Source organism: Euphorbia lathyris, chromosome 8, assembly GCF_963576675.1.
Source record: "Euphorbia lathyris chromosome 8, ddEupLath1.1, whole genome shotgun sequence".
Taxonomy (NCBI): Eukaryota; Viridiplantae; Streptophyta; class Magnoliopsida; order Malpighiales; family Euphorbiaceae; genus Euphorbia; species Euphorbia lathyris.
Window position 1 is genome coordinate 18,979,075 of NC_088917.1, and position 19,098 is coordinate 18,998,172.

General features: G+C 36.7%; 1 protein-coding gene across 1 annotated transcript; it reads right to left on the minus strand.

Moving 5' to 3' along the window:
* Positions 1 to 3,748: 3,748 nt before the first annotated feature.
* LOC136203515 (protein ECERIFERUM 26-like) lies at positions 3,749 to 8,576 on the minus strand. Its single transcript, XM_065994684.1, has 4 exons — positions 8,354 to 8,576; positions 7,936 to 8,132; positions 5,915 to 6,440; positions 3,749 to 4,190 (listed from the first exon to the last, which is right to left on the minus strand). The coding sequence occupies exons 1-4, from the start codon at positions 8,574 to 8,576 to the stop codon at positions 3,814 to 3,816; spliced, it is 1,323 nt and encodes a 440-aa protein (XP_065850756.1). The 3' UTR covers positions 3,749 to 3,813.
* Positions 8,577 to 19,098: the final 10,522 nt, after the last annotated feature.

Below are 19,098 nucleotides of genomic sequence, written 5' to 3' on the forward strand. Positions count from 1 at the left end.
GAATCTTCCTCCCTCCTCTAGACTTTCTCCTCCATCGAAGAATGAGCAGCATTCCATGATAGGAAATTCTTGCACTCTTCCTCCACTTCTCTCATCAGTTAGTCAATTTCATCATGACAACCGATTTCCTCCTCTCTCAGCCGCTTAATCTCAGCACGACCACCAATGGCCTGCTCTGATCTATAAATTTGTGCTTGGATTTATGAGTTACGTTTTAACTCCGCCTGTGAGGGTCACTTGGTGGCCTTTACAGCCGGTCCCAAGCCCGGACAAAGGAGGAGGGTTGCGGTAGGTTTGTGGCGGCCAGCGTAAAACTTAGCCACATCTTATGACATGAACCATAATATAAATACCGTTGGGGCGTTCCCTACTCAGCGACGCGCTGCACTTCCTAGACCCGGCTGTAGTGATAAATGTGCAAGGGTTGCTAGGTCGTCGCCCCGAAGCGGCGCGCCACCCCAGGACCCGGGGGTGGTGTCAAATATGCAAGGGTTGCGGGTAAATAAGCTAGTCCACGGTAATGGTAGGGGTAGGGGTAAGGGTAGTAGGTTACGCTTTGGGACATAGAACATAGGTTCTTTGACAGGAAGATTAGCTGAAATTGTAGATGTTATGAAGAGGAGGAGAATAAATATATTATGCCTACAAGAAACCAAGTGGGTTGGAGCTAAGGCTAGAGAGATAGCTCCTTGGGGTTATAAGCTTTGGTACTCAGGAAAGGATAAGGGTAGAAATGGAGTAGGTATTCTTATTGATAGGGAGTATATTGATGAGGTAGTAGCGGTGTCTAGGAAGAGCGATAGAATTATGAGTGTTAAGCTAGTGATAGGGGATGAGGTTGTGAATGTCATTAGTGAATATGCGCCACAAATAGGATTAGATGTGTCTATAAGACAAGCTTTTTGGGATGACTTAGAGGAAGTGGTGCAACAGGTTCCTAGGGATGAAAAAATGGTACTAGGGGGTGATCTCAATGGACACGTGGGTTCTAGGCGAGATGGGTTTGAGAGTGTTCATGGAGGGTATGGTTTTGGAGATAAGAATGAAGTAGGAAATGATATTTTGGAATTCGCATCAGCCTATGACTTGAGTATCATGAACACATGGTTTATGAAGAGAACATCCCACTTAGTGACTTATCGGAGTGGCGGTAATGCGAGCCAAATTGACTTCTTCTTAGTAAGGAGTGCTTAGAGAAAGAGTTATATTGATTGTAAGGTGATCCCTGGTGAGAGTACGACAACCCAACATAGAGTAGTGGTGCTAGATTTTCGAAGTAGGAAATGTATAAGAAAACAAACACCTCAAGTAGAGACTAAGATTAAGTGGTGGAAATTGCAAGGGGAGAATCAACAAAAATTTGTGGATGAGATGACCAAAAAAGATATTTGGACTTGCAATATGGATTCAGATATAGATTCGATATGGAATAAGATGGAGCATAGTATAAGGGAAGTAGCGAAGGAAGTTCTAGGGGAATCTAAAGGTAGCATGCCACCGGGTAAGGACACATCTTGGTGGACAGAAGAAGTACGACAAGCAGTAAAGAGTAAGAGAGAATCCTATAAACTATTGGGGAAATGTAGGAGTGACGAGAACTACGAAAAATACAAAGAGGCTAAAAGGGAAGTAAAGAAGGTCATACGAGATGCTAGAGCAAAGGTGAATCGGGATCTGTATACAAGATTGGATACGAAAGAAGGGGAAAGAGACATATATAGAATTGCTCGGATGTGAGATAGGAAGACGCGAGATCTCGGAAAAGTTAAATGTGTGAAGGATGTAGACCAGAAAGTCCTAGTTGGAGATAAGGATATCAAGGAACGATGGAGGTCCTATTTTGATGACTTATTTAATGGAGATCGCCAACAAGATGTTGGAGATATAAGTATCCATCGCGATATGATAAATCATGAATGCCTGCGGAGAATTCAAAAGGGTGAAGTCAAAATGGCATTAAGTAAGATGAAGTTGAAGAAAGCAGTAGGACCTGATGGCATCCCTATTGAGATTTGGAGATGTTGGGAGAAAGAGGAATCGAATGGTTGACGACGTTCTTCAACAAAATTTGGAGAAACAATAAGATGCCATCAGAATGGAGGAAAAGTACCTTAATCCCTTTGTATAAGAACAAAGGCGATGTCCAAGATTGTGCCAACTATCGGGGAATCAAATTAATGAGTCACACTATGAAACTTTGGGAGCGAGTGATTGAACAAAGGCTAAGGAGGACGGTGAAGATCTCGGAAAACCAGTTTGGCTTTATGCCGGGAAGATCAACTATGGAAGTCATCCATCTAATGAGACAATTAATGGAGCACTATCGAAATAAGAAGAAAGACTTGCATATGGTTTTCATTGACTTGGAGAAAGCATATGATAAGGTACCAAGGGAAGTACTTTGGTGGGCCTTGATAAAGAAAGGCATTTCGCGGAAATATATTGACATCATAAAGGACATGTATGAGGGAGTATGCACGAGTGTACGTACTAGTGTTGGGAAGACTGAAGAGTTTTCTATTACGATTGGAGTGCATCAAGGTTCCGCACTAAGCCCATTTCTTTTTGCCATCGTTATGGATGAACTAACAAGTTCACTTCAAGATGGTATACCATGGTGCATGCTGTTTGCAGATGATATTGTGTTGGTTGATGAGACGAAAGAAGGAGTGGAGATGAAGTTGGAACTATGGAGGCAAACTCTAGAATCTAGAGGCTTTAAGTTGAGTCGAAGTAAGACAGAATATTTGGAGTGTAAGTTTAGCGGCCGTAGGAGTAGGGAGGCAGGGACAATCATCCTAGATGGGAGAGTTGTTTAGGCCTCGGATTGCTTCCGGTATTTAGGATCTATTATCCAAACGGATGGAGAAGTAGATGGAGATGTTGCTCATAGGATTAAAGCTGGTTGGTCGAAGTGGAAGAGTGCTACGGGTTTCCTTTGTGATCCCGGCATGCCTAATAGATTGAAGGGAAAATTCTACCGGACGGCAATTAGACCAGCATTGTTATATGGTACGGAGTGTTGGGCAGTGAAACACTGCCACATCCATAAGATATCGGTGGCGGAGATGCGTATGTTGAGATGGATGTGTGGTCACACGAGAAAGGACCGGGTGCGTAATGAAATAATTAGGACAAAAGTAGGGGTCACATCTATTGAGAATAAAATGAGAGAAAACCGACTAAGGTGGTTTGGCCATGTGAGACGTAGAGCGCTTGATGCGCCGGTTAGGAGAACCGAAGAGTGGCAAAGGGATGTAGTGGTGAGGGGTAGGGGAAGACCTAAGCAAACTTGGAGGAGGGTGATCGAGAGTGATATGAGTTTATTGGGAATTGAGGAAAATATGGTAGTGGATAGGACGGAGTGGAGAGAGCGAATCTGTGTCGCTGACACGACTTGATTTTCACGGTTTTATATGATGGTTCATGTTAGCCGACCCCGAATCATTTCGGGACTAAGGCTTTGTTGTTGTTGTTGTTGTATTTATGAGTTACGTTTTTCGATTGAAAATAGTGTAATAATTTATGTTTATGATTGAACCTGATTAACTCAATCGAAGCGAATGAGGTTTAACAATGTTGTGCATAATGAGCCTATAGTAAGAATCGCATCTATTTAATTGATGAAATATGTAATAGTTAATATATATTTCAAAGATAAATAGGGCTTAAATTTACATTTTTTACCAAATGAAAATAGACATTCAAATTTTATACATAAATAATTCATTATGCTAAACTGGTTTATATTAATAAAGTAACGGTTACTTTGGTAAAAACAAAGTAATCATAGTTTCTATCCATAAACAAATATCAGTTTTTGGTTCCCATTAAAATAGTTGGAGAGAAACTTAAAATAAAATCATCTTTGCATAGCTTAACTGCCTCCATCTCCGACATCGTAACCATCACCACCCTGCTCATTGCACCGCCACCCGAGGGTGACGGTAGGACCAAAACATGGCCTACTCCGGTAAATGGTTCGATATAATAAGAAACACGAAGAGGGTCATATCCTTCTTCAAACGTAGCCAAATATGAGTCAATTCCTCCTAAATTAGAACAAATGAGATCACGACCGTTCATCAAAGGAGATGGTTTATACTCATTATTTTCTAGCCATTCGATCAAATCCATTATCCCTTCATTGTCCATTTTCTCCATCTCCTTTTCAATAGCTCTAACCGCACCTGATAATTTTCCGAATTTATCTTTAATACAAGATTATTTCAAAAAAATAACTAACAAAAGAAATTTTGTTTTAAATTTACAGACTACTAGCAGAACAAATACATCCAAAATATCCATTAAGATATATATATATATATATATATATATATATATATATATATATATATATATATATATATATATATATATATATTAATAGGAATAATTTTAGAAACAATCCATGTTGTTTTGCTTTTTTAAAAAGAAGATTAACGTTCTCATTATTAGCAAAATCAAGAAATTTCTAGGTTGAAACTGTCAATTTGACCATTTATGATCTTAAAATAGAAAATTTCAAAAATTAAATTTGGTTACTGCTACATATATCATGGAACCACGTTTTCGATTTTCAAAATTATCAGTTCTCTCTTTAAACATTCATTTTCTCTCTCATAACCAAACAACCCTTAAATGATCTTAAACTCAAAAGTTGAAGAATTAAAGTTTCTTATAATATCATTAATTCTTGGAATTATTCTATTTTAAGGTTATCAACGGTCACCCTAAAAGTGTCAATTTAAAAATTATTGATTTTGCTAACGGACAACAATCCTCTTTTTGAAAAAAAAAACAACCACAGAAAACTATTTACAAAATCAGTAAAATCACAAAAGTTATTTTTAGAATTATTCTTATATTATATTACAGATGACAAGTGATAAGTGATAAGTGATGGAGTGAGTATTGAATAGATGAGCCAATGAAAGTTAATCCGAGTGGTAAGGTGTCGAATCTTTGATTGTTAGGTTTGAGAATCGATTCTCCCACTCTATAAAAAAGTATTGAATTGATGAGTTGTAAAAATAAGACCTAATACACAAATAACCCCTGAACTTGTCCAAATGTTGCAATTGTCCCCTCCAACTTTCAATTATAACAACTTACCCCTTTAACTTGTCCAATTGTAAAACATAACCTCAAATTGGGAATTTTTTTTATCCTGTACTTGAAGCAACCGTAAAAACATTTTTTCGGATTCGTATTACGCCAAATATATGATTATCACACTCCACGAGCGTTGCATCTTTTGTATTTCACGTGTTTCTTCAATTGCAGTCAATGTCAGCAATTTGGGGTTATGTTTTACAACAGGAATTTTCACATACACCTTAATGAGCAAGTGGATTTGCTCATTCACTGTTAGATATAAGCTTATTAAATCTAAGCCTCAAGATGCTTTGAATCTCCACCTTAGGATTCTGATAAGCCTAGATCTAACGGTGAATGAACAAATTCTACGTGCTCATTAAGGTGCATGTGATCAAGACTGTGTTTTACAATTGGACAAGTTTGAGGGGTTATGTTTTACAATTGGACAAATTTGAAGGTGTTACAATTGAAAGTTCGGGTGGAAACTTGCAACATTTGGACAAGTTCAGGGGGTTATTTGTGTATTAGGCCTAAAAATAATTCAATTTTCTACCGAGTCAGACCAATTAAGCAGCCATATTTCATCAGATTGCACCTCAAACACCCACTGTCAGTGAATTCTAGATTGTTATTAAATTGCAGGATAGAGGCAAGACAGAACCACCCCTCTCAAGAGTGATTTCCGGCCACCGACAGTGTGACGGCATCCCGTACTTCTTACCTCTATCTCTACATGACTGTTATTTTCGTGTTACTCTGTTATTTTTATTTTTGAAATAATTTTTGCTACTTTTATTAAAATCCGATAATTTACCATCATATCCTCCGGAATCTGAATGGACCTTGTTATACACCATACAATTGCCGAAGAAGCCTTCATCTAAGCCCAAAACTTTCCTCATATCCAAACCAATACACATATCAATCAGCCTATTTCCTTTCCCTTTAATTTTGCTTATACGCGCCCAAAAAAGTCCGGCTAGCGCTTGAAACGGTGTCGCTACACTTAAACCGGTGGTTCGAGCCGTGGTTATGCAGGCTCGGACCATTGGATCCGTGAACCGAAAAGAAATGGTCGTGTGGCGGGTGGCGGAAACCGCATTTCTAGTCTCGATTGTTGATTTGTAGTAATTGATTAAGTCGGTGTAACTCCGGTGGCCGAAATTGTTGTTTCCGTGTCCCCGGGAAGGCAAGGGGTGGCAGAGAGGTGGAGTCATGATTTTTCTGCCTAAGGTTATATCTGCCCAAGCCTTTATGAACATGGTTACACAAGATGGATCAGCCAATAAATGGAAACAGCTCAGACCAATTGCTAATCCACCTTCTTCAAATTCAGTAATCTGAAAAAAAAAAAAAAAATCAGATGCTAATTTTTTATTTTAGTTTGAACCTAAAAAAAAAAAATCACAAATCATAAGTAGACGTATGCAGTATTTCACTTTTGAATATTTTAATTTAATAAAAAAATATTAATTTATATACTAAGTTACTATTCAAAATCTATTATAAATGCAAACAAAAAATTAAGAGTTAGATCTCAGTTTAGGCAGAAAAATATATTTCCGATTTTTTGGTGTTTGTTTGCTTTAGGAAAATAAGTCAACAGAAAATTTTAGGTTAGTCAACATAAAATTATATGAAGAAAGTGAGGAAAATGTTTTATAGCTTTCCGATTTTTTCAGTTCGCGACTCATCAGACCCCCTTAAATAGATTTTCTTCTAATTAAAACTCCATAAAATAGAAAAAACTTTTAATCTATAATTATTCACCTTAAAAAAAATTTTGCTAACATTTTTAACTTAAAAATCAATTATAAATATACACAATATATGAGTGATTAACATTTTACATATATTTATATTAGGCCTAATACACGAATAACCCCTGAACTTATCCAAATATTGCAACTGTCCTCCCCCCCCCCCCCCCCCCCCAACTTTCGATTGTAACAACTTACCCTTCAAACTTGTCCAATTATAAAACATAACCCCTCAAACTTGTCCAATTGTAAAACATAACTCCAAATTGTGATTTTTTTTTATCCCGTACTTGAAGCAACCGTAAAAACGTTTCTCTAGATTCGTATCACGCCATGAAATCTTTAATGGAGCTATTTTTCCACATAAACACTTTTCCACCCCATAATATCCTAAAACTTTGAATCAAGAAATAACTAAAAGTAATAACAAAAAGAAGACCGTTAGGTTGAAGAATAAGTTGAAGAATTGGGGATTTGGTTACTTAAATACTGATTTTTTGGGGGTCCAAAGATCTGATTATCACATTCCACGAGCGTTGCAGCTTTTGTATTTCACGTGTTTCTTCAATTGCAGTCCATGTCAGCAATTTGGGGTTCTGTTTTACAATTGGACAAATTTGAGGGGTTATGTTTTACAATTGGACAAGTTTGAGGGGTAAGTTGTTACAATTAAAAGTTGAGGAGATAGTTGCAATATTTAAATAAGTTCAGGAGGTTATTTGTGTATTATGCCTTTATATTAATTATATGTGTATATACATTATAATCTGTTTTTTTTGTCTCGGTATTATCGATTTTAAAATGAACAATAATTTCTTAATCCATCAATTTCGGTTAATTTATTTTTCTACCAGTTTTGTGCAGTGCTAATGAGAAAATAAAATATCCATTTGGTTCTAATTTTCGTAGCTATTTTTTACTTTTTCATTTCTAATAATAGAATATAAATTTTATTTTTTTATGATTGAAAAACAACTACTTATAATTATTTTGAAAAGAAAATTAGTTAACATCTACTGGTTAACAATAACAGTAAACATGAACAGTTAAACAAAGTAGGTCCAAATACATTTACCTGGATATAAAAAGTGGACCAAAAATAAGGTTTATGAAACATATCCTCCCAGTAAATAAGGTTAAGCTCCTTGTCCGAATCTACTTTATCCAACCAATCATCTAAGCTCCCTTTTAATTTAGCCCCCACCATTCTTACTCCTGCATCATTGCACTTTACCATCCATTTTTCCCCCTTTTCGTCTTTCACTAACCTACCTGTAGTGGCGGAACAGAATAAAAAACTCGAAAGGTTAGTGGACAAAAATTTAGTAAGAAAGAAAGACTTTTTGAGATTAAGAATCAGCGATAGAATAATTCACTGCTAGTTTCATAGTACTAGCAAATATGTCGCAAAATCTAAAACTAACCAAATTACCGACAAAAAATTTATTTTTACTGACAGCATTCTGCGTAGAGGGACTAATTCCACTCCCTACCTGTCACTATAGGAAAACATGTCAGCATTTCAGATAGAGATATTCTTAGCTTCTTAGTTGTTTCTCCGACATCTCTTCCTCCCGGAGTTCTGTAATAATACAATATTCGTAGATGGTTCGGTTCCATTGTCCGGTCCAAAACCGATAACGGGAAGGATTTTCCTGGTTGCACAGGGTCTGAACTTACAACTGTTAGTTTACATGTATATGTGAAATCATCCATTTTTAGGATATAGTTTATTTTTTATTTTTGATGCAATTTATAGCTGCTAAAGATTATGGAATTAGTGACCTTGTTTTGTGCTTAATTGAATCTAGTTTTATGGAAATGGTAATTTCATGATTACCTAATTAATGCTACTTTGTTGGCATTTTTATTGGAAGATAATTAATTAGTTCTTAACGAAATAAAAAATCCTAATTAAGTGTTTAATTGTAATTCTCTCCTTATATATAAAGGCTAATTACTAATCTAGCCTATTTGAAGGGGTCCATTAACATATTTAACCCACTTTGCTTCCATCTCACCAAATTAGACACTTTCATCCACTTTGGACAAGAATACCCTTATTTCAATTCACCTTCTTCCTTGGACTCTCAACATCTTCTTCCAAACCGACGAAAAGACGGTGGTTTATAGAGAGAAGAGATTATGTTTCATTCAACCTTTGAAGAATTAGTGTCTGCGGAAGAGGATTAGGATGGAAAGCTCAAAAAATGAGAAAGAAAAAAAATCTAACAATTGAACTGCTGCGATGTTGCATTTGTGCGCATCTGCAACAAGAGTTGTCGCATTTGTGATGAAATGCGACAACTTTTATCGCATTTGTGACGAGATACGATAACTGTTGTCACATTTGTGACGAAATGTGACAAAGTTCGTCACAAATACGATAACAATGGAGAAAAAATTATGAAAATTGAGAAAATTGAAACTATACCATTACAGATGAAGAAAGAGATAAGACCAGTGAGAAAAACAGACGTATAAACTAAAAACATACCATTTCTACGGGAAATTGAACATAATACTTTAATAATCTCAAAAATCGCTAACGATTGGTATCATAAATTGAAAAAGATGAACCGAAGAAGAAGAAAAAGAAGGAGAAGAAGCGGACAAGGCGGAAGAAGAAGAAGAAGAAGCGGGAGCAGGAGCATATGGGTAGATCGAATAGAACTAAGGATAATTTTGTCCAAAATGGATGAAAGTGTCTAATTTAGTGAGATGGAAGCAAAGTAGGTTAGACATGTAAATGGATCCCTTTAGTTGGACTAGATTTGTAATTTACCGTATATATAGTATTATAATTAGGGATAAAGTCGAAATTTGACTATTATTTTTCAGAAAGTGTCTATGGTATGAAATAGTAAACCTTTAATATTTTAAAATAATATCAATTTTTACTCATATTTAAAAAAAAAAAATTAGTGAGCTAGTTTTCTTGTTATTTGCTTGCCGCATTGAATATTTCCGATAAGTATATTGATAAACTAAAGTAGTTTTATCCATTTTGACAAGTGGTTTGTAACTGCATTATTGGTTCGATTAGGATGCTTTGAATCTCCACCTTAGGATTCTAATAAGTTTAGATCTAACGCTGAATGAGCAAATTCTATATGCTTATTAAGATGCATGTGATCAAGATTGATCTTCTAATTGAAACTCTTGGTAATAGATTGTTCATAATTAGTAATACAATAAACATTTTAAATATAATTGTTATATGGAAAGTTCGATGTGATAGTTAAATGAGTCCAATAACAGTAAAATAAATAATTCAATTTTTTTATTTGCAGGGTATATTTAATCTTAATTGGAAGTATAAATATGCATTTTCCGGCGTAAATTTATTGATCAACCACTAAGCACTGCCAAAAACAAGTATTTAAAACAAAATATCAGAACAGTCATTTACAACCAAACAAAAATTTATCCTTTCACAAAAAAAAAAAAAAAGTTCTCAATAAAATAAAAAATTAAATTCTGAACCGAAATTTAAATGCTAAATATTATAATGTAATTTTTTGATAAATATAAAAATAAGTGTTAAATTTAAAATATTAATTAATAATGTAGTTATATTTATTTTACTAAATTAGATGATTCATCTTTTTTTATGCAATGTCATTATAGAAAATATTGGAGTTTATTTCTCTTAATTCAGAGTCTCCCAAACGTGATTCAGCCTTGCCTATATTAAAAAATCTCAAGACATTGCCATCACCAATTGATTGGAAAGGGTTGTCTAACTTACTAGACTCCTCACCAAATCAGTATTGGATAAAATGATAATCCACAGATTTGATCTTAGTGAAAATCCAATAATGGAAAAGGGATAAGGTTATGTCTGAACTATTGAACTTGAGAAGAAGTCGTAGTCCTAGTGAAGTTATGAGCTTTAAAAGAAGTTGTACCGCTTCTCAAGTTATTTTCACCGATTGAAGTTGTAACATTTAGGATCCGTTTGTTTCAGCTGTTTGCTGTTACTGATAGATAATAGATATTAGTTGTTTTTTCTGAAAAAAAGCAACTGTTTCGGAATTTTACTAAATACTTTTTTTATCTCCGGTTTAATATTGTGTGCAAGGATAGGCCTAATTTTATATCAACAAGTGGGATCTGTGCCTGTAAAAGAAATGATGTTTAGCAGGTCTAATTTGTATCAGAATATAATCTTCTTCTGATTATCTTATGAATTTGGCTGATTATTAGTTAAATGGTTGCTTGATTTTGGCCTTCAAACCAAAATAATTCGTATATCCTTGTGGCCAGAGGAAGAACTAAAAATATTTAGAATTGTATATGATGTTTAAATGATGTGAATGTGTTTTAAAATGTAATACAGCTGGTTGGCATGAAGAGTTCATACCCATTTGCAGGTCGAAGCCCCTGGCCACCGGAACCATCTCTACCATAGATGGTTGCCTGCTCCCGAACCGTTGTAACTACCTTATTATGAATGGTTTCAGCCATCTGTTTTCAATAAATTAAGGTTGAGAGTGGTTAATTAATCTATTGAGTTTGTATTTAATTACAAAATCTAACTTGATTAATATATGATAGACGATAAATTTCTATAAGTTTGTATAAAACAACTCAATCTTACTTTTATAGTCCAAATTTAGTTTAATTTTGAGAAGTTTTATGTTGGTACGTAAAAATTGACTCTGGACCACTTAGATGATAATATGTGTATATGTGGAAAAAAATTTGAGCAGGTTCGATTTAGCAAATTTTTTTTTACGCATGTAAAATCAGCTCTTCCAACGAACGAATCATGTATTCACCACTGTCCATTTTGCGGGTAAATTACATCCATGACCACTGGATTTTACTCATTTTAATATTGTGGCAACTGAACTTCAATTCTTAACGGTATTGTCTACCGAACTTCACACTTTTTAATATCGATGGCTACTCAACTTTAACATATTTTGAAACCACATTTTATTTTTCAAAATCACATTTTTGTGAGCTTTCACTCTCTAAAAATTCATTATCTCTCCTAACTAAAAAACATCTAAATGACCTCAAAACGAAAATTTTCAATAATTAAAGTTCTTTAGAATATCATTAGTTCTTCGAATTTTTTATTTTGAGACTGTCAATGGTCGTTTTGAGGTGTTGAGTGGTCACCGGTGTTAAAAAATGTAAAATTTAATAGCCACAATGTAAAATTGAGTAAAGTTCAGGGGTTATGGATGTAATTTACCCTCCATTTTGCTATAAGACAATCTTACCGGTCCATCTTTCCATTGCAAGTTGCCTCTTTAGGAAGATCAGAAGAAACAACTTCATTTGGCATTAATGGGTGCACTACTGTTATTTAATGACTTTAGAATAAGGGGTTAACAAGTTGCCTAATTTTAATGAAGAGTTGTTTAATGCAGCTAGATATTTTATTGAATGCAATGGATAAAATAAGAGTTATTTAAAACTTATGAAAGTTGAGTGAGAACAGTTAGAGTTTTGGGCAGAAATAACATATGAAAGTTCATGACACAGTTGGAGTTTTAGGCTAAATATTGATTGCGTCTATCTACGCTCACCTCACTAATTTGATATTAGTAAATCTGTGTGCAGTTTTTTGACGTTAGCTAAAGTTCTTTTGATACTTGAGATAAAACAGAAAATGAGATCAAAAGAGAGATCCAAGACTTATGACCTCACTCTGATGTTAAAGTTAACGGAGTTGAGAAAGGTTGATACTGAGAAATATGCAATTACAGTAAAATCTCTATAAATTAATAATGTTGGGACTATGAAATTTTATTAATTTATAGATATATTAATTAATCAATAAATTAATAATTATTAATTTATATCATGCAAAATTCAATTGAGGATGACGGTGAGGATGATTCGGTACTTTTGGAACCAGTCACAAAAAAGGAAGCAATTATAGCATCAACCACTCTTTACAATTTTTTGTTACAATTTGACAAGAGTACACAAGAACTTTTAAATCACGGAGGATAGTTAGTTAGAGATGAAATTCAACTAGATTTAAATTTGAAGAAAAAGCAAAGTACTATAGACTCATATTTTGCTAAATTATCTTAAGTATATATCTATATATACTTGACATATGTATTTAAGAAATTATTAATTTATAGAGATAATAAAACAATGTATTTATAAAGGGTTGTTCCAAAAAATTATTATCTTATTAATTTATTAAAATTGATCATTTTTTCAACCGGCCCAAGTTGGGACCAGAAGAAATTATTATTTTAAAGAGATTATTAATTTATCGAGTATTAATTTATGAAGGTTTTACTGTAGTTGTGCATGAATATATATGTACCTTTAGCTGCATTGCAGTCTATTCTATTTATAAGTGTGTTAGGGGTAAATTTGGTAGTCTAACAGATACGTACTAAGTCAACTCATGAACACATGTTTGCCTTTGAATGGGGAATGTTCGTGGGAAGCTAGTGACCGTTTGCGTTTCAAAACTATCATCCCATGATTCCAATACGTTTGTGTGATTTTGAAACTCTTGTTCTATCATTCTGCGTGACTTAGCAGTTATGTACTACGCAAATCCGTTTCAAAATGTGGTAAGTGAAGTTTTTTTTATATAATTGTGAATTTCTAAGTTCGAAGCTCGTCAGACACTCTTTAAATGGATCATCTTTCAATTAATTTTTTTTATATACGTTAATATTTAAATTCGAAATCTAATTTAAGCGATTTGAAATTTTTAATCATTCAAACCAATTTTAATCGATTGATAACGTTGAAAAATAGCAATATGTATATTAATTATTAAAATTGGATGAGATTAAAGTTTTTGTCAAGTCCATCTATTAAATATTTAATTGGTCATACAATGTCCAAAATTTTAATATTTCGTGGGAAAGGATGGTTGGGTGGGAGCTGACAGTTCATCAATTTAATACTCAGATTTCCAACTTATCCACTTGTCAATTTCTTGTCTTTCTTTTATGGGATAACTTTCAATTTGTCCCCCGTTACATATTTGATACGAATCGAAATCGTCTTAGAGTTTTAATCGTAAACTAACAAAAAATATTTCTTCTCTAGTTAAACTAGAAGGAGTCAATCCCGGTTTTATAGACTAAATCCATAGGAATAATGAAATCCTCATTATTGAAGGTAAAAACCTTAACAAAAGCTTCTTAAAGAAGATGATTAATTTGATTGATGAAAAGTTAGGGATTACAAAGGAAAGAGATGAATTTATATCATCTCAAAATCTAACTAACAAATTACAATAAAGGACAAATCACTTAACTTAGGATAAAGATAAAGGGGTGGTATGGTTGTAAATATGGAGTGACATAGATTGTAAATAGAGAGTGACAGTATTGTAAATAAGGAGGAAGTTGGAGTAAAGAGCAAGTTCATTAAAATGAATCCACGCGGAGCGTGGATTGGTTTTTGAACTTTTCTCCAGATCATTCCTTCTTTCACGCGGAGCGTGTTTTTCCCCAAGCGGAGCGTGCCCAATCCAAGTCCCGCGTAGGTGACCTCCTAGACTTTTCTCCGGATCAATCCTCATTCACGCGGAGCGTGCCTTCCCTCAAGCGGAGCATGCCCACTCCAAGCGGATCGTGGATTGACTGTTGAACTCTTCTCCGGATCAAACCTTCCTTCACGCGGAGCGTGCTTTAATCCACACGGAGCGTGCTTGAGCTGTTGAGCTGTTGTGTGGCACTGTTTTGGCCTCTTTACTCGCTTGTTGCTTGTGCTTGGTTCTTCCTCCGACTTCCCTCGTCTGGACCCGATCCTCCAAGGAGATGCCCCGCATCATACACTCTCTTTAAAAAGAACTTGACCCCAAGTTGCTTGCCACGCATTGATGAGACGTGTTCATTTTGAGCGGACCCAAGCCCTTAAATCGAACCAAGGTGTTGTTCGAGATGAATTCAAGAAGTCCACTCCACATATTGCCGGATTCACCATCTCCTCATGAGCTTCTCCCTATATCTCAAAAAGTGCCTCACCCCAGACTTCATCTTCTGTGGTACTCATCTCCCAATCCCCACAAATATCGAATGCTCTACCCACATCGAATGGTATGTCTTGGCGAAGCTTGTCAAACCACTTCCCAATAAATGCTTGGATGGTCTTCTAACGCCCCTCATTTCGTTGAACGGACCACCCATGGATCCTCTTGATCTCCCCATCACGAACTTGAGGAATCAACACAATCTTCCTCCGCTCATGGCCTACCTCGAATGGAATGTCCCGACGACACGTATCAACCCAATTAGAATCAATCCCATAAATACTCTTCAAAACCCCAACATGACCTTGAGTCGAATATGCCCGGGCCTTAATATACCTCACGCCATCAACCCGGATGCTAGGCTCAACCTCCACTCGCTCATAGCCAACCTCAAATGACATGTCCCGGTGCCATATATCAACCCAAATTAGAGTGATCCCCTGAGTACTCTTCATAACCCAAACATGACTTTGAATTGAATATGTCCGGACTTTGTTATCACTCATTCCACTAACTCGGCTATCATGCTCAATATCTCCTTGCCCATGGCCCACATCAAACGGAATATCCCGACGACATTTGTCAACCCACATCATAGTGAACCCAAGCACACACATAGTAGCTCCTCCCTCACATTGGGTTAACAATCTCGGAACTTCAAGACTTGCCACTTTACTAACTTGGCCATTATTCCCCAAGTCTTGAATTCCGTCTATCTTTTCAACATCTCTCGGACGGCTATCCCCATTCATCAAAGACTTCATAAAACCCACTCTCTTCATCCCAAGATCACTTCTCATTGACTCCTCGTAGGGTTGAGGCTTCCTCAACAAGCACCACATATACCCCCACACATACATGTCAATAAAGCACAAAATAGTGAGTTCTGAGTTTACCAAGTCTTGACTTCCTTCCATCTTTTCTATGTTCCCCGGGAAGCCATTCCCCCTCAATAAACAAACACCAAAGCCCACAACAAGATCACCATTCATGGTCCCATCATAGGGAAGGTTCTCCCTCAACATAAAGCTCACATTCCTCATAACAAGATCACCTCTCATGGGCTCATCATAGGGAAGGTTCTCCCTCAACATAAAGCTCACATTCCTCACAACAAGATCACCTCTCATGGGCTCATCATAGGGAAGGTTCCCCCTCAACATACACAACCAAGATTCCAACACATATATTTCAACAAAACACAAAAGAATAAGTTCAGATTTTACCAAGTAAGGGACTTGATTCTTTTGCATGTGGCATGTGCTAGGTGTCTCGGTGCTATCAATAGGCTTCCTATAGTAACCTTCATCCTCCTCTCTAGAGCTCAACTCACCATATGTAGAGCTAGATGCACTATCTCCCGGATCCCATGCTATGTCATGTGGTAGCTTCCTTAAAGGTGGAAACCCTTTAAGAAGCCCTTTAGGTGGCTCTTTGGAAGACACGTACTTGTCACCCTCGGACATCGGCTTAACTCCCTCACTTCCAACTTCGCTACCCCCCTTCTCAACCTCATTCTCCTCTTTGGATTTAACTTCACTAGGAGAGTGGCTAGCTAACTCATCCATGGAACCCAAGTCAAGATGATTCAATGTCTCACCCGTTCCACCAATGCACCCATTCACGTTCAACTCCCGAGTTGGACAACCTTCCAAAGTGGTCTCCGCTTTCTTACTAGGAGAACTCTTCAAAGGTGTAAGGACATATCGGATTCCGTCTTTGCATATGGTGTAGGTGTTGCTTCTTCCCGCATGTGAGGCATCACAATCAAATTGCCATGGCCTACCAAGTAGCACATCATAAGCATCCATCTCCACAACATCACACATAACTTCATCCCCATAAGCTCCAATAGTGAAAGGAACTTTACACCAATGAGTAACTTGAAGCTTTTCCACCTCGTTGACCCAACCAAGGCGGTAAGGTTTAGGATGTGGCTCGGGAACCAACCCAAACTTGCTCATGGCGGACCGACTAATGATATTTACTTGGCTTCCTCCGTCGATCACCATCTCACACTTCTTCCCAAGAACTAAGCATCGAGTTCTAAATAATCGATGACATTGGCTATGCCCCTCTTCACTAGGCATTAGCACCCTTATTACCAAATACACATTATGCTTATTGCCATCATCATCAACTTCGTAGGTGTCTTCAACTTGGCTCCACTCAACACTTCCCGACTCATCCTCATCTTGGAACCGATCTTCATCATCATCATAAGCTTCCTGTTTCGATTCCACCCAATATTTCCCGACTCATATTCATCTTGGAACTGATCTTCTTCACCATCATAAGCTTCTTCGTTTCGGCTCCACTCTACATTTCCCAACTCATTTTCATGACGGAACCTTCCTCCATCATACTCATAAATATCTTCATTGTAGTTCCGTTCAACATCCTCCAATTCATCATCACAATAGAACCTACCTTCATTATCTTCATAAGGAGCCCCGTGTCGATCCCTCTCAACACACCAACGCTCACTCTCATCATAGTAGACCCCATCTTCGTCTTCCTCATAAGTGGCCCCATATTGGTTCCACTCAATGCTTCGATGTTCATCCTCCCCATGGTAAACTCTACCATCTTCATCATAATCAAACTCATATGCACTATGACAAAGTTCACCATCCTCACATATTTCATCTTCGGAAGCATGCTCTCTCTCTAACCTCATCCTCGAATTCGCCTTCATAATAATCACACTCCTTAGTTCTTTCTAGCTCATTCTCGAATCGGTTCTCCTCTTTATCAATCTCCTCTTCTAGCTCCTCTTCTTCATGTTCGTACTCAAACTCATTTCCTTCTTCGTCCACAATCCATCTTTTCCCACGACCTCTCGTTTCCTTCCACTTCTCCCTATAGTTCAAATCGGCTAACCCATTTGAATAGCTACCCGACCCAAACGACATGTTACACCCAACTATAGTTGAACCACCAACATCTCTCCCATCTCCATAGCCATCAATCTCCACACATAGACTAACTTCTTCATGCTCCTTAAAGACATTAACAAGCCCCAAGTCACTCTCCCCTTCCTCAAGAATAATGCCTTCACCTTCCTCAATCTTACAAACAAGGTTATGCTTAAGAGGCATTTCATCAAACACTTGGGGAGCATCACTTGCTACATGGGCTTTCCCAACATCCTCACCTACAAACACTCCTTCCTCCTCACCCATACACGAACTCACATTCTCATTCATAACATCATTATCAACAAATCCACAATGAGAATCTAAATCCACTTCAACATCATAAACAACATCACAAACATCCAATCTCTTCCTAGAAATAGGACTATCCACAACTTCAATATGAGAAATTGAAAGTTTAGGATTTACCTCTTCAATGTGTAAAAGAGAAAAGATTAGTGATGGATCTTTAGGAGGAACTTCTATGGTGGATTGGGAACTATTTCGGATTCCTTGCTTGAGGCTCTCCACGGATGCCATAAGCTTCTTCGTTAGCTCGTTTATCACCCGAAAATCCTCCCTAGAAGTCTCTCTATACCTCCTCACGATGGCTTTGAGATTTTCCAACCCCTTGTTGGCGGTTTCTTCGGATCTATGAGATGAACTTGGTTGAACCATAGTCGAAAGAAGTCTCCGTTAAGGAAAACGATCGGCTCTGATACCAACTGATACAGATCAAAATCATCTGAGAGTTTTAATCGTAAACTAACAAAGATATTTCTTCTCTAGCTAAACTAGAAGGAGTTAATCCCAGTTTTATGGACTAAATCCATAGGAATAATGAAATCCCCATTGTTGAAGGTGAAAACCTTAACAAAAGCTTCTTGAAGAAGATGATTAATTTGATTGATGAAAAGTTAGGGATTACAAAGGAAAGAGATGAATTTATATCATCTCAAAATCTAACTAATAAATTACAATAAAGGACAAATCACTTAACTAATTAAATGGATAAAGATAAGGGTAATTTAGGGTAAAGGTAAATGGGTGGTATGGTTGTAAATAGGGAGTGGCATGGATTGTAAATAGGGAGTGGCAGTATTGTAAATAAGGAGGAAGCTGGAGTAAGGAGCAAGTTCATTAAAATGAATCCACGCGGAGCGTGCCTAATTCCACGCAGAGCGTGTTTTTCCCTAAGCGGAGCGTGTCCAATCCAAGCCCCGCGTAGGTGACCTCCTGGACTTTTCTCCCGATCAATCCTTATTCACGCGGAGCGTGTCTTCCCTCAAGCGGAGCGTGCCCAAATCCAAGCAGAGCGTGGATTGGCTGCTGAACTCTTCTCCGG

Bases quoted from the DNA above. Each gene is read 5' to 3' on its own strand.
- LOC136203515 (XM_065994684.1), bottom strand. From the start codon at position 8,576: ATGGATGATTTCACATATACATGTAAACTAACAGTTGTAAGTTCAGAC. The intron at 6,441-7,935 runs GTAAATGTATTT...TTTTTTTTTCAG, and splicing joins GGTCCACTTTTTATATCCAG to ATTACTGAATTTGAAGAAGG. The intron at 4,191-5,914 runs GTAAATTATCGG...GAAAATTATCAG, and splicing joins AGATTCCGGAGGATATGATG to GTGCGGTTAGAGCTATTGAA.